The sequence below is a fragment of the Crassostrea angulata genome, chromosome 2, assembly GCF_025612915.1.
Source record: "Crassostrea angulata isolate pt1a10 chromosome 2, ASM2561291v2, whole genome shotgun sequence".
Lineage (NCBI taxonomy): Eukaryota > Metazoa > Mollusca > Bivalvia > Ostreida > Ostreidae > Magallana > Magallana angulata.
In genome coordinates, this window is record NC_069112.1 from 28,826,259 (window position 1) to 28,842,033 (window position 15,775).

The 15,775-nt window shown below is 39.6% G+C and overlaps 2 protein-coding genes across 2 annotated transcripts; both read left to right on the plus strand.

Moving 5' to 3' along the window:
- Positions 1-1,829: 1,829 nt before the first annotated feature.
- On the plus strand, positions 1,830-10,800 carry LOC128170913 (uncharacterized). The gene is made up of 2 exons (XM_052836665.1): positions 1,830-1,905; positions 8,844-10,800. Exon 2 carries the CDS (start codon positions 8,845-8,847, stop codon positions 10,411-10,413), a length of 1,569 nt encoding a protein of 522 aa, XP_052692625.1. The 5' UTR covers positions 1,830-1,905; position 8,844; the 3' UTR covers positions 10,414-10,800.
- Positions 10,801-10,860: 60 nt separating this feature from the next.
- Positions 10,861-13,131, plus strand: LOC128170915 (uncharacterized). Its single transcript, XM_052836666.1, has 3 exons — positions 10,861-11,270; positions 11,480-11,614; positions 12,048-13,131. Exons 1-3 carry the CDS (start codon positions 11,120-11,122, stop codon positions 12,293-12,295), a joined length of 534 nt encoding a protein of 177 aa, XP_052692626.1. The 5' UTR covers positions 10,861-11,119; the 3' UTR covers positions 12,296-13,131.
- The last annotated feature ends 2,644 nt before the right edge of the window (positions 13,132-15,775 follow it).

Sequence of the window (15,775 nt, forward strand, 5' to 3'; positions counted from 1 at the left end):
ATGTAGAACTAAAGTCTGTTCAGTTTTAGACAACTTGGAAGAATTCCACTTGGAGCAGATCTAAATACTGACAAAGATTATATTAATTAATTAAGAGTTAAAATAAAAAATCCACAATAGGTCAATTCAATTTAACACAATTTTGCTAGCTTGTTCTACAATTGAAAAAGGTTCTTCTCCTAAGGTCGGCTGTAAAATAAATATTTAAGTGAACAAATTCATTGTCCAAAATTAACAGTCTTACTGTTTCCGGGTTCCTTAATAAAAGCAAATAAAATGTAAATATATATTTATTCACATATTAATGAATAAAATTATTTTAGAGTGATAGCAGGCATGATCTATTAAAATCATACTGACTTCAAAACGTTTGAGTAAAGGATTACCACAATCCTAATGCTGCGGCGAAAGTTTCTGATGGGCTGGTCCTCGGCAGGGGTACACCGCAGATGGACACCAACAGGGCCTAAAAAATGCTAGAAAAAAGTCCTTTCAAAATTCACGATGTCCCCAGATATAAATACCACAGAGGGGTTCAGCCTAACGTTTTAAATGTTTGATCGTCTGAAAAACAAGGATGTCAAAATTTTGACTTGATGCAAACTGCATTCGGCGAGATAATTGGCATACTGTCACAATCTTAACTCCAACGCTATCTCTTAAATATTGTCCATCGGAAATAATATCGCGAGCTTATTCCTCACTGTTTGTACTTCCACAAATATCATTCTCTCCAATCTGTATAAACACTACATCGGGAATCTAGTCAAAATTCAGAATCATCGCACTGAAGATACACTGTCTTAATTTTAAACCGCTTTTCCCTCTTACGATTACTTGAAACTCTTTGGGATCAAAATTTTAAATTGTCCGTTCCTGGCTGCATACAATAATAGTTTCTTAATTTTCTGATATAAGAATGTCCAACCACGCACACATGTAAAACACTCAACCGGAACCAGCACAAATAATATGCCATATCGCATTCAACAAAACCTAGAAACTGCGTTTCAAACTTAGGCCATTTTTTCTATGTTTAGCGTCCGCGGACGGATTGGTTTTGAGATGTAAAAATTAAAAAAAAACACACAATTGTTGTTCATAAAATTAATCGCTTTTTTGATAAATTATCGGAAATCAAAACTCTGGCAATATGCACACCTCTGATATCTGTACAATTGATCTGCAAAAGAACAACTTCCCATCTTGAAAACTGTAGGAGGAGTTATCTGTACAATGAGGGTACCCTTTTGGCAGCCGCCCGCCCGCCATTTTCACCATTTTAATAACCGGATTTTTTTCCGCTGGAAAACCCGGTTAAAAATTAATATTGGTTGTAGGGGCAGGTGTTTTTAGGGGATATAATTCTGTACAATTTGTGACACAGAATGCTGATCTACAATTTCCAGAACGCATAAGAGGAACAAACATGAGACGTCTCATGGCAACTTTATGCCAGGTAAATTTAGTGTTTATCCTTTTAAACATACAATGAAATTTTGAAATTTAACTTTGGTTGAAACGCCCTACTTAAACCATGTTTTGTGTTAAAGACTGTAAACCCCTTCCCCGCAGTCCCGCATTTTTTTTGCATATACCATTTCCTATTTTTAATGCAAAATCAGGCATATACTGTTTCCCGCAATCACACATGTTCACGCACTTTAAAAAGTTCAATTAATCTTTACTTTATTGCCAAAGTCGTTCAATTTTATACTTACTAAAATCTAATAAAGAAGAAAAATTATTTTCTTATTAAAAGTGTGGTACAAGTACCCTTTCTATTATCTTACTATTCATCGGGTTCGGGGTGCTATGAATATAAATACACGGACCCCTGACCACATGTACATGGAACAGACCAGACTCCTCTCCGAAGTCTTAGTTTGACCTGTGTATTGTAAGGTTTGTGTATACTTGCATATGCATGCCAATAAATATTGACAGTATTCACTCGTCTCACGACATCTGGCGTCGCCCGGACACGGATCTACAATTTGTTGTATTTTTTTTCCGAGTCAGTTGAACTATCGGCACTGACTCAGTTCACTCAGCTCATACACGTGTTTCGTCGAAAATTCACATTTTTTGACACGTGTTTCTTTATTAGTGTAGGTTAACGTGTTCCCTTTTAGTTTTTGAACGTTTTCAATCTATCTAATATTTTTTTCTGATAAATACTTTGGAAGATACGAAATTTTTGTAGTTCGCTATTTTTGCACAAAACACGTGCTAGCCATTTTGGATTGGAATTGAGCAAGACGGAAGCACGTGACCGCGTGACCGGAATTGGTCATCTCAATCGAAAGTACTTTCATTTTGAAACTCAGTTTGTAAACAAATCAAGTTTTGGTAAATTTCACGTTATTCTTTCAATTTCTTAGGATTATTTGGGAAATTTTAATAGTAAGTTAGCCACGTTATATATTTTGTGTGATATTAAAGGTTAGGAACATTTTACTGAGAAATAATTGCCCTTATTTCAACATTACTTTATATATAGAGTAGGTTGGTAGGGTCAGAGACTCTCAAACTGTTTTTGTGTTATTAACCTTTTCTCAAATATTACGGTTACACACAATTGTACAACTATGGCTGTCAATATCTATGCTGCCAGTGCTCAAGAGTTGCGGACATTGGAGGGTGTTGGAGAGAAGAAAGCAGCCAGAATTATCAAGCTGCGTGAAACGGAAGAAGTTTCAGAGGAAAATTTAGCTGCTGAAATTCAACTTCCCATAGAAACAATTCAACAGTGGATACAGGAAAACAAATTGTCACTGCTTAAGATACCAATGTCGTTGCCGACCCCCCAAGAAGATAGTGGTCTGCCTGCAGACCAAACTTCATCTGAAATGCGCCTTAGTCGTCTGGAGACCATTATTTTCCAGCTTGGACAGTCAGTGCAGACAATTGCAGAGGAGATGAAATCCCTGAAGGACTCCACCCTAGCCAGTAATGAAACAGTCCAGGAATGTCAGCAGATAATTCAGGAACCTGACCAAATGGCAGCTTTCAGTACAGAGAAACAGCAACAGAAATTCAGTCCAAAAAATCAACAAAACGATATCAACAAATTGCTAGACGCTATCCCATCAAACGGAATATATCAAACAGCCACAGGAGGAACTTTTCCCAAGGGAACCACAGATAGTAGAGCAAGCTTTCAGAAAACAAGTACACCTATTTCGGGTAGCTGTGGAAAGCCTGTGCCGTTCTCGTTAGCTGCTGACTCCATGTCCCCTGTAAAGCCATTGGATCATATTCTGCATGGCGATTCAACCAGGTTTTTCTCAGCTTCAGGAAGCCTGCCTACCATGAGCAAACAGAAAATTTTACACCGTGATGTACCTCAAGTCTCTGAAAATCTCGTGCATGCATCATCAATGCCAAGAGCCAGTGTAGTAAATTCAGCCCCGACCGTGCCATTTGCAGCCAGCACTACTGTGGGGTCAATGGCTCCCGTAGCTGCGCCTAGTCAAAGCACATCATCCAAGAGAAGAAAGCGACATCGATACAGATCCAGCTCATCCTCATCAGATAATAGTGATTCTGCACCTCGAAACACCCAATTTGCTGCCAGCACTGAACGTGGTCATGAGAGTCGAAGGGACAGATCAAGAAGCCATTTGAATATGAATATTCCGGAGTTTCGTGACCTTCCAGTCAATGTCAGAACTGAGCATGGAAATGAACGACAGAGAGATAGGTCCAGAAGCAAAAGCCCAAACATACCAAAAATGGCTACCTTCAAAGGAACTGACTCGCCTAATTGGGAAGCTTTCATCTACCAATTTGAAAGAACAGCTGGTAGGAGACAGTGGTCTGACAATAAGAAGTTGTGTCGGTTACTAGACTGCCTTGGGGATGTTGCATTGGAATATGCCCGTCGAGTTAATGTACACAATGACTATCATACCCTCAAGAAGTATTTAAAGAGGAGATTCAGTACAAAGGAGGCTCCTGTTGTAGCTCGCAGACAACTTCCATTCTTAAAGCAACATGAAAATGAAACAATGGAAGAATTTTCTCAGCGAGTTTATTCCCTAACATTAGATGCTTATGAGGAATGTGAGGGTGATATCATAGAAGAGATGGCAGTGGAGGCTTTCCTGAGAGGCTGCAGAGAGAAAAGTGCGGCAAGACATGCAATGGATATGGAACCTCGTACCATCCACAAAGCTTTAAAGTTTGTTAAAACTGCTTTAGCCAATGATAGAGCACTCTTTGGAGGAAGAACTAATGCTTACTATCACCGCCAAGTCACATTTCAAGATGAATCAAATAAGACAGCGTGTACAGGTTCCGCTGGTAACTTGCAGGACCAAATTGACATTCTTACCAAGGCAATTGAAACTCTAAATACTAATCTAAGAATGCCAAACCGATACTCGGGACCTGAGAGCAGACAAGATCGGTTCAGGTCACCAAGCCCAAGTTTGAGAGGGAGGAGCCCAAGAAGATTTTCAGATGGTCAGCAAGGTGAAAAGCTTAGTGATCGAAGCCCTATGCGCCCTCAGTACGGTCAACAAGACAAGTCATCTGCAATGTCCTACTATCGACAGCACGAAACACATTCACAGAGTAGGGCACCCTCGCTCTCACCTGTAAGAATGGGTAGTGCTAAGGATGAGGGTTTAAACACCAAAGGACCAGGTCGACAGGCCTAGATTTGGTCCACGAACAGAAAGGCCAAGTTCTTGAAGCTATGATAAGGAAGTCAAAAGGAAAAAGCCTAGTTGTAGATGCAAAGTTCAATTCAACACCATTGAAGGCCATTATAGACACTGCAGCAATGCTGACCCTAGTAAACAAGAAGCATGTTGAAACCCAGAGTGAAAATCATGAGGTAGTTAAACTGAAGGGTATAGGAGGACATACTATAATGGGGTTTAAACTCTGCAAACAAAAGATTCAAATTGGCACCCTTTCTTTTACCTGGGACTGTTGCGCTGTTGCTATGAATGATGACATCATAATAGGACTCGATTTTTTGGAGGCTCATCATGGGATTGTCAACCTTAACAACAAGACTCTCTCTCTAAATGGCTGTCTAGTACCTACAGAGCTTAGTAAGGATGAAGAGTCATTTGCGAGGCGGATCTCTAGAGTCACCCTGCTTTCCAGTCGAGTTATTCCCCCCAATACCATTTTAAACATACCAGTTACATTGGAACAAAGTCTTCCTAAGGATTACATAGTACAGCCTGTGCAGGATAGTACAGGAATCTTAGGCTCAACCATACTGGGAAGGGGAAAGCAAACCTTCATGCAGTTTATCAATGACTCCAACAAGTGTATTAAGTTGCCCGGTGGCAAGTGTGTTGGCTTTGCAGAGGTAATTGGGGAAGATTGCTTAGTTGGGCCATCGGCAAATAACGAGGCTGAAATTAGACAAATAAACATAGAGCCGGATAGTAAACTCGCCCTACCTGAACATCTTGTAGACTTATTTAATAGATCTGCAAAAGACCTCAACGAAGTCGAACAGGAACAGTTAAAGATATTGCTGACAGATTTTCAAGATGTGTTTGCTAAGCATGATCTGGACCTTGGTTGCCTTTCAGCAATAAAACATCGTATCGATACTAAGGATGCCAATCCAGTTAAGCACAAAATGCGTCGAACGCCACTTGGATTTCAACACCAGGAGGAGGAGCATCTAAAGAAAATGCTTGACGCAGGTATAATACAGCCATCAAACTCAGAGTGGGCATCAGCACCTGTCCTAGTCAAGAAAAAAGATGGAAATGTAAGGTGGTGCATTGATTATCGCAACTTGAACAGCGTCACTGTGAAAGATTCTTTTCCCCTGCCTATCATAGAGGATTGCCTAGACACCTTACAAGGAACCAAATTCTTCTCAACCTTAGATATGGCCTCTGGCTATTACCAAGTTGAGATTGCAGAAGAAGATAGAAAGAAGACAGCATTTATTACCCGTTACGGGCTATTTGAGCACACCCGAATGGGTATGGGATTATGTAATGCCCCTGCCACTTTTCAGCGGGCAATGCAATTGGTTCTTAGGGGACTGACTTGGACTCAAGTTCTTGTCTACCTGGATGACGTCATTGTCCTAGGAAAGGATTTTGCTGATGGGCTTGCTAATGTAAGAACTACATTACAAAGGTTTAGAGAGTACTCTCTAAAATTAAAGCCAAAGAAGTGTGATTTATTTCGTCCCGAGACAGAATTCTTAGGAAAGGTTGTCAGCTCATCTGGAATTTCTATAGCCCCTTCAAAAATAGAAGCAGTAAAGGCCTGGCCTCGTCCAATGAACCAGAATGAAGTTTTGGCCTTTCTGGGTTTCCTAAACTACCACAGGGATCACCTTAAGGACTTTGCTTCATTGAGTGCATGTCTGTATGATCTAGCCCACACAAAGGGGAATTTTTTGTGGGAAGATACACATGAAGAGGTTTTCCGTCGAGCAAAGACTGCATTGGTAACTGCTCCATGCCTATCATATCCACGCCCTGATGGTCTGTTTGTACTGGACACTGATGCTTCGGATCATGCCGTAGGCGCAGTACTTTCACAGGTCCAAGACGGAAAGGAAACGGTAATCTGCTACGCCAGTCATGTGCTTTTAAAACCCCAGAGGAAGTACTGCACCACGAGGAAAGAGCTACTAGCAGTGGTAAAATTCTGTCGGCATTTCCGACACTATCTACTAGGCCGGCGATTTATGGTTCGTACTGACCACAATAGTCTTGTCTGGCTAATGAGATTTAAGCACATTGAAGGTCAGCTAGCACGCTGGCTAGAGGAACTGGCTCAATTTGACATGGAAATCTTACATCGCCCAGGAAATAAACATACTAATGCAGATGCTCTAAGCCGAATTCCAGATGATAGGCCAGTATGTGATTGCTATGCTGCAGGTGCATCCCCTGAAAGCCTTCCATGTGGTGGATGTGGCTACTGTGTAAGGGCCCATAATCAATGGTCAAGATTCTCAACGGATGTAGACGATGTGGTCCCTCTGTCAAGGAAATGTGCCCCAGCAGACAACTCTCAGACGGAAAAGCCAGAAGACGCTTTCAACATCCTTGCAGCCAAATTACTAGATGATCCCAATGTGCCAGTATCCTGGATTGAGGGGTACTCTGCAGAAGACATTGCCACCATGCAGCGAGAGGATGCAGACATTGGCATCGTCAGAACCTGGCTAGAGAAGGACGAAAACCCAACAAAGTCACAACTACATCTGGAAAGCCCTGCCACTAGGGCACTCTGGTTGTTTAGAGAGTTCCTTCACATTAAAAATGGTGTCCTATATTATGAGTGGATTGACAAAATTGATAGGAGATTCTGCCTGGTAGTACCAACATGTCTCAAGAAAACAGTTCTAAGTTTTTGTCATGATACTAAGTCTGCAGGACATTTGGGACAGCAGAAGACATACAACAGGGTTAAGCAGTCTTTCTACTGGCATAATTTATCACAAGATTGTACAGAATATGTTAAAGGTTGTACCACCTGTAATCAAAATAAGAAGCCTCATATCAAACCTAGAGCTGCCCTTAAGTCTTATCATGCAGGATTTCCTATGGAGAGGGTACATTTAGACATTTTGGGTCCGTTTAATACCAGTGAATCTGGAAACAATTATATACTAATGATGATAGATCAGTTTTCTAAATGGATAGAAATGGCAGCTTTACCAGACCAAACAGCGTTGTCTGTTGCTCACAAGTTTCTTATCCACTTTGTCGTCACTTTTGGGTGCCCCTTGGAAGTGCATACTGACCAAGGTCGCAATTTTGATAGCAACTTGTTTCGAGCTCTATGTGATGAGTTACAAATAGCCAAGACCAGAACTACCCCATACCATCCATCATCAAATGGACAAGTGGAGAGATATAATACAACAGTCCTCCAGATGATTAGATGTTATATTGAAAAGGACAAGAGAAATTGGGATAAAGATTTACCGCTTCTGGCGATGGCTTTGCATTCCACTGTCCACCGACAAACTGGATACACACCTAACAGACTAATGCTTGGACGAGAAGTGATACAACCAGTACACCTAATCACCAATAACATACCAGGACACTTGTCACCACAGACTGCAGATGAATGGATTGCTGATCTGAGCCTTCGACTTGCTGAAGCGCATGCTTGTGCCCGTCAGAATCTGAAACAGACCCAGCATAGACAGAAGCGTGACTATGACTTGCGAGTCGTGGAACATCATTATAGTGAGGGAGATCTGGTGTACAAATTAGACTCCACCACCAAAGTTGGCCAGTCCCAGAAGCTAAGGGCACCCTGGACTGGGCCATACTTAGTTGTTGCCTGTAGACCCCCGATATACACTATAAGGGACAGGAAAAAAGAGCACATTATTCATCATGACAAATTAAAAATGTGCCAGGATCGGGAAATTCCAGTGTGGCTTCGCAGGCTGCGGCACCAATATTTCCAGACAGATGACTCCTCTGGTAGTCAGGATTTTCCAGAAGACCATGAAGGTTCCTCTTTGCCAGGTCCCGAAGTTGATACAAGCAACAGGGAATTGGAATTACAATCTGGCAGTGTTGATAACAGTCAGCCATCTGCTGGACAGTCTGACAGTATTTCTCATCAGACCAGGGCAGGTCGACCAGTACGGCCTCCGAACAAATACAAAGATTTCTGTTAAATGAAAACCCCCTAGAATTTTGTTTAGTGTATATAGAACAAGGGTAATTAGGATATGTAGGGACAGGGTGTCTCTTGTATCATTTTGTGTATATGTTTTCTTAAAAGAGGAAATTTTTGTATGCATACTTTAACTGGTTTTACATTCATTTATAGCTGTTATATTTTGCCATTTTCATAAATTCATTTTACAGGATGCATTCTGATGGAGAATTAGATGAGAGCAAGTTTGTCCCAGACTATAACGAGGAGTTAACACCATCCCAGAGCAGCCATGGTGAGCCCGCATCAACGAACACGAGCAGCCTCTGCTCGATGGATCTGATGATTCTGGACGAGGTTCGTTGCTCATCAGACGAGGTAGAGGATCCCAAAGAACCTGTGAACCAGCTTTGTGCCGACAAGACGAAGGAAGCTGTGTTGGATAAACCCTTGCCAACTAGACAGGAGGGAGCTGCATACCACTGTCCTCTGTGTCAGATAAGTCTGAGTGGTCATGTCAAGCGTCATGTCTTCAGGGTCCATCTCCCACCGTTCTGGGGCGGCAATTGTAACCAATGTGACTCTGGTGCTTCTCATACGCTCTCTCTAGTAGGGCAAATAGGAGACCAGAATTTTCACAATTGGTGTGAATTGGTTAATGGGTCGTTGCATCTCCTGGGAAAGTGGGTAGGAGTAGACACTCTAGAGCAGTTGCTAAATTTTGTTGTTGCACATCAATTATACCCACCAGTTGGGCACTTCACTGACACCGAAATTAGACTAATGTCATTTTATGCAAGGCATTACAGCAACCATGTTCCCAGCCAGTTTCAAACTTCACCGCCCAATCACGTGATTTGCATCACCCATTGGCAGGTGCTTTGTACTGTCCTTCGACAGCTGTCTCCAGAGAAGCACAATTTATTCCGGACTTCGAGACAGTCTTGTGGTGGCTTGAACAATTTTGCAGTAGTGGTCGATTCCCATTTTCACCTTGACCAGATGTTTGCAAGGGGAATCATCTCGGAGTGTTCGGAGGTTTTTTCGTCCCCAGCTAGTCTGGGCCAGTTTCAGCTGTTGTATGCCGTGGCCAATTATGTGTTTCCCAAACACTGGTCACTGTGGGAGAGTCAAGTCAGCAAGAACAAGCAGGTTCGTGTAACCTTTGGAATACACCCCCATCTTTCCAGCCGAACATCGCTTGATATGTTGTCAGAGCTCCGAAGACTTGTAGCCCTACCAGAATGCATAGCAGTTGGAGAGATTGGAATTGACATGACCACTACTTGTGATTGCCAGCACCCGTGTTCCCGGCCAGCGTGTAGGAAGGCATTACTCCATAGCCAAATGGACCTTCTCTCCGAGTTGTTGGTGTTGGCCATGGAGACGAACAAGGCTGTTGTGTTACATTGCAGGGACTCCGGGACTGGAGAGGCGGCTAAACATGTGCTACAAGCAATCAGGATGTTGGACATGGAGGGACATCTGTTCCATCGTCACTGTTTCACCGGCTCAGTTTCTGAGGCAGAGGAATGGATGGAGAGTTTGCCGTCTGTACTGTTTGGGATTTCTCCTAAAATCTACACAGACAGGTCAGTTCAGAATGCTGCTCGGTTCATCCCTCTTGGACGAATGATATTGGAGACAGATAGCCCATACCTAGCCGCAAGTCCAGCGGAGACAGTTGATGTTGCTCGTGAAGTGGCAAAGCTGAAGGCCCTGTCCATCGAGGATGTTCTCAGGTCTACTTCCATGAATGCGGCCCGCCTTTATGAACATTAATTGTTTTGTTTTTGTTTGTTTGTTTTTTTTTTCGTTTTTTTTTAATCACTATTTCCCTGTGCAGACTATAACTTTTCAGAAATGAAGAAATGTTAATGTGTTTTGCAAATGTTTTATATGCATTTCATTTTGTAATTTGTTTATCTTTAGGAATCGTCAATATTTCTGTTTATATGTCAATCAAATATATGCATTTGTTTTCACGGAGGGGAGGAGTGTGGTACAAGTACCCTTTCTATTATCTTACTATTCATCGGGTTCGGGGTGCTATGAATATAAATACACGGACCCCTGACCACATGTACATGGAACAGACCAGACTCCTCTCCGAAGTCTTAGTTTGACCTGTGTATTGTAAGGTTTGTGTATACTTGCATATGCATGCCAATAAATATTGACAGTATTCACTCGTCTCACGACAAAAGTTACGTCATAATATTATTTACACTAAACTTTAGAGAAACTTGTACCAGGCTATAAAGTGCTTGTGGGGAAACGGTAACGTCATATTTCTATGACGTGACTTTAAGTGTATGTTGCATAACAATTCAAGTTGTAAAGAGTTAAACTTAAGTCTCAGAATTGTATACCGCTCTGCAATTATAATCAGTTTCTGTCTTGTAAAGGTTTAAATACAGATTTTAAGTATCTTTTTCTTTAGGCCTTGGATGTAACACCTCAGCGGCAAAAGTAGAATATCGATCACATGGGCCATACTCTAGATGTGCACAACTTTCACTATAGATGTACATCAGATATCATAGAGAGATCAGATATTGCAAAATTATTAATGCTTATGGACAGGAAGCAGGTTGGATACTTCAAAAATAAGAGGTTGGAAGAAATTAGCTTGGAAGGTAAGTGCTTAGCAAATGTTTTATATTATTCATAAAACTATAAAAAAAAAATCATCCCATACATGTATTCAAATGAATACCAACTATACATAAAACATATTTCTTATTTCATTATTGCTTACTCTTATTATAATAGGATAATGTTCAAAATGATATGACCAAACATTTTTATTTAGCAAATGCAATAAAATCATTCTTTTTAATCATAGAATTAGTTGAAGAACCATACGAACCAAATGACACTGTTGATGTTGACAGATTCTTGAACATAGATGAGAGTGAAAGGCAGGAAGAAGTGTTCGTCCCAAACCTGTTGGAAGAGGAAGAGGAAGAAATTCCAGTCAGTAAGTAATATGAATCCATGGTGAGAAATATTTGGGCAAAAAAGTGTTTTTTTTATTAATACAGTAGTTGTTTTTCAAGACTGGTACACATTTGGAAGAATTTGAAAAAAAAATATATTTTTTTTAATTAGTTGAATGAATTTAGCCAACCATCATATTATTCATCTTAAAAAGCAGCATAATTAATTTGAGATTAGAACAATCTTTGGAAGGGGGACTTTTTTTGATATGTTTTCAATCTGTTTGGGTGTGGAGTGGTGGTGGGGGTAGTATTACTTTAACATTTACAAATTTATTTCACATGTGCTTTATCAGATGACTGTTAATCCCATTGGTTCTTGTGGGTAAAAACTGTCTGCAAATTGTTTTCCATCAATATCTTTTTATTATACACTGTTCTGTCAAATGGTAATGATTGAAGTATTTCTTACAGAGACAAGGAAGAAGAAAAAGGCCAGTTTTACGAGGAAGAAATGGACAGTAGCAGAAGAAGGAGAAATAAAGAAGAGGTTTGCAGGTTTTCTTGCCCGGGACAAGTGTCCTGGGCAAAAAGACGTTGAGAAAGTGATGACCCAAAGCAAGAAATATGGGGGTCTACTGCATGCAAGACCAAGAGACAACATTAAGAAGAAAGTCAGTTGTATGCTGGTTAAAGCTAGAAAAAATAATATTAATTTGTAATGACATAATTGAATCATTCCGAAAAATGCCTCATATTGCAAGTGAATAGAGTTTTAAGAGCTATTCTATATACTATGATACTTAAAACTTACTTGTTTTTTTTGTTACCAAAAGTTAAGGTCATTGTATATTCATTTTTCAAGGGTTGTATTAGATTTTTTTTGTAAAAACGAAAGAAGTATATCTAGACTTTACAATTCAATATTAGCATTGAAAAATCGATAAAAAAGTTATATCAAGTACATGTAGAATGCGAAACATAGTTAATTTTATATATTTTGTTAAATTAATGATCAATTATTTTGACCCACCTTTTAGTATGATCAGATACAAGTACAAACCAACTTACACTAATATTAGAATTAGAGAAAGTCTACTTTTCCTTTCAATTCAACATGGATGAAAATATAGTGAATATTTTTTTTTCACTTTTTGTTGACCAGTTGACTACTTGATTTTTAGCTCACCTGAGCTGAAAGCTCAAGTGAGCTATTCTGATCACATTTTGTCTGTCGTCCGTCTGTCCGTCCGTCTGTCTGTCTGTCCGTAAACTTTTCACATTTTCAACATCTTCTCAAAAACTACTAGGCCAATTTCAATTAAACTTGGCACAAATCATCCTTAGGCAAAGGGGATTCAAAGTTGTGAAAATTAAGGGTCACACCCGTTTTCAAAGGGAGATAATTAGAAATTAATGAAAAATTTCGAGAAATTTTCAAAACTCTTCTTCTCAAGAACCAGAAAGCCAGGAAAGCTGAAACTTGTGTGGAAGCATCCTCAGGTAGTGTAGATTCAAAGTTGTGAAATTCATGACCCCCGGGGGTAGGGTGGGGCCACAATGGGGGGTCGAAGTTTTACATAGGAATATATAGAGTAAATCTTTAAAAATCTTCTTCTCAGAAACTATTCAGCCAGGAAAGCTGAAACTTGTGTGGAAGCATCCTCAGGTAGTGTAGATTCAAATGTGTGAAATTCATGACCCCCGGGGGTAGGGTGGGCCCACAATGGGGGGTCAAAGTTTTACATAGGTATATATAGAGTAAATCTTTAAAAATCTTCTCCTCAGAAACTAAACAGCCAGGAAAGCTGAAACTTGTGTGGAAGCATCCTCACGTAGTGTAGATTCAAAGTTATGAAAATCATGACCCCTGGGGGTAGGGTGGGCCCACAATGGGGGGTCGAAGTTTTACATAGGAATATATAGAGTAAATCTTTAAAAATCTTCTTCTCATAAACTAAACAGCCAGGAAAGCTGAAACTTGTGTGGAAGCATCCTCAGGTAGTGTAGATTCAAAGTTGTGAAATTCATGACCCCCCGGGGTAGGGTGGGGCCACAATGGGGGTCGAAGTTTTACATAGGAATATATAGAGTAAATCTTTAAAAATCTTCTTCTCAGAAACTAAACAGCCAGGAAAGCTGAAACTTGTGTGGAAGCATCCTCAGGTAGTGTAGATTCAAAGTTGTGAAAATAATGACCCCTGGGTGTAGGGTGGGGCCACAATGGGGGGTCGAAGTTTTACACAGGAAAATATAGAGTAAATCTTTAAAAATCATCTTCTAAAAACCTAATCAGCCAGGAAAGCTGAAACTTGTGTGGAAGCATCCTCAGGTAGTGTAGATTCAAAGTTGTGAATCATGATCCCTGGGGGTACGGTGAGGTCACATTGGAGGGGGGGGGGGGGGTGTTGAAATTTTACATAGAAATATATAGAGTAAATCTTTAAAAATCTTCTTCTCAGAAACTAAACAGCCAGGAAAGCTGAAACTTTTGTGGAAGCATCCTCAGGCAGTGTAGATTCAAAGTTGTGAAAATCATGACCCCTGGCGGTAGGGTGGGGCACAATGGGGGGGGGGGGGGGTTGAAGTTTTACATAGGGATATATAGAGTAAATATTTAAAAATCTTCTCACGGGGGTGTTAAGGAAGCATATGGGCAATTTATCGTTTTATTTTGACTGTTATATTCAAAATCGTGAAATTAAAAAATTATTTTGAATAAGATCAAAAACTTAGTATTATCCTTTAAAATAGATGTCAGTGCAATAAAATCAGGTAGTACATAACTGCCACATTGGTGCATTATCACGTGACAACTATAAATAGCATACGTATATTCCTTACATAAAATGAGATAGAACAACACTACCCTGCGGTTTCAAAAATAAAATAAACATACCAAGTGAAAGCAAAACATCTCAGTTTAATCAAAACCGCTGCTAGAATCCTATGTTTTTCCTTATTAAAAAGTTATTTATCCGGTTCTCGCAAAACCTTCCCAACTTTTAAATAGTTTGCACGGAAAACGGCAAATTGGATTAAAACAACACACAACATGGGATTCTAGCAGCACTTTTCAATTTAAGCATTGATCAAACTAACGATACGTATAAAATTTCAAGTTCAATATATACGGGGTAGTGTTGTTCTAGTCGGATCTTTATATCGTAAACAACGACAGAGGAAAGCCTGGCCGAGAAATAAAAGCAAATTTACATACCTTTTAGCGAATGATTGATAAAACTAACATCTCTCCCAGTATTCTTATGTTCAATTCTCAATAAATCACACCACAATACTTTATTAGAGTTCTTAGATTAGTTATATTTTGAATATGTTTACAATGCTTTCCGATCAAATTCACACGACATTCAACTTTTAGTCATGACGTCATCAATGTGTAAATCTACGTAATACAAACTAATATCTGGAAAAAAATTGTCTTCAGTATTTTTCATTTATTTTTGATGTACGTTTCGTTGCTTAGATATTTGAATATGTACATAATAACTACGATTTGTGATTCCACGGAATTACATGTAACTCAGATTCCATATGCTTCCTTAACACCCTCGCGCTTCTCAGAAACTAATAAGCCAGGAAAGCTGAAACTTGTGTGGAAGTATCCTCAGGTAGTGTAGATTCAAAGTTGTGAAAATCATGATCCCTGGGGGTAGGGTGAGGCCACATGGGGGGAGGGGTGTTAAAGTTTTACATAGGAATATATAGAGCAAATCTTTAAAAATGTAAAAAAAAAAACGGATCAGCAAGATGATTCTTTATAATTGTTAAGACTTTGGCTCCAGGACAATTCTTCGGCCTCACAAGAAGGTTCAGAGTTTGATGCAGCTAAATATCCCATATATAAACAATTGAAAAGGATCTTTTTGAAAACTGCAATACTCAACATGTGATATGACTATAAAATTGAGGCAGGCAGCTATTTTTTTCATTTAAATCTTTTTGTATTACTGTATTGAGTTATTGCCCTTGATTTATTGATTCTTGATTATTTTAATTAATGCATCCACTGTTAACCAATTATTGTGATGATTATTTTTATACAATAATAAATATTCAATGTATATAAGTTGTTCTGCATTAGTAGTTTTGGGTTAGGCCGGATTAGTTTGTTTATTTTTTATTTCCAATTTTTAGATACTATGAATTATTTTAGGCCGGCACATATATAGGGACAGTGT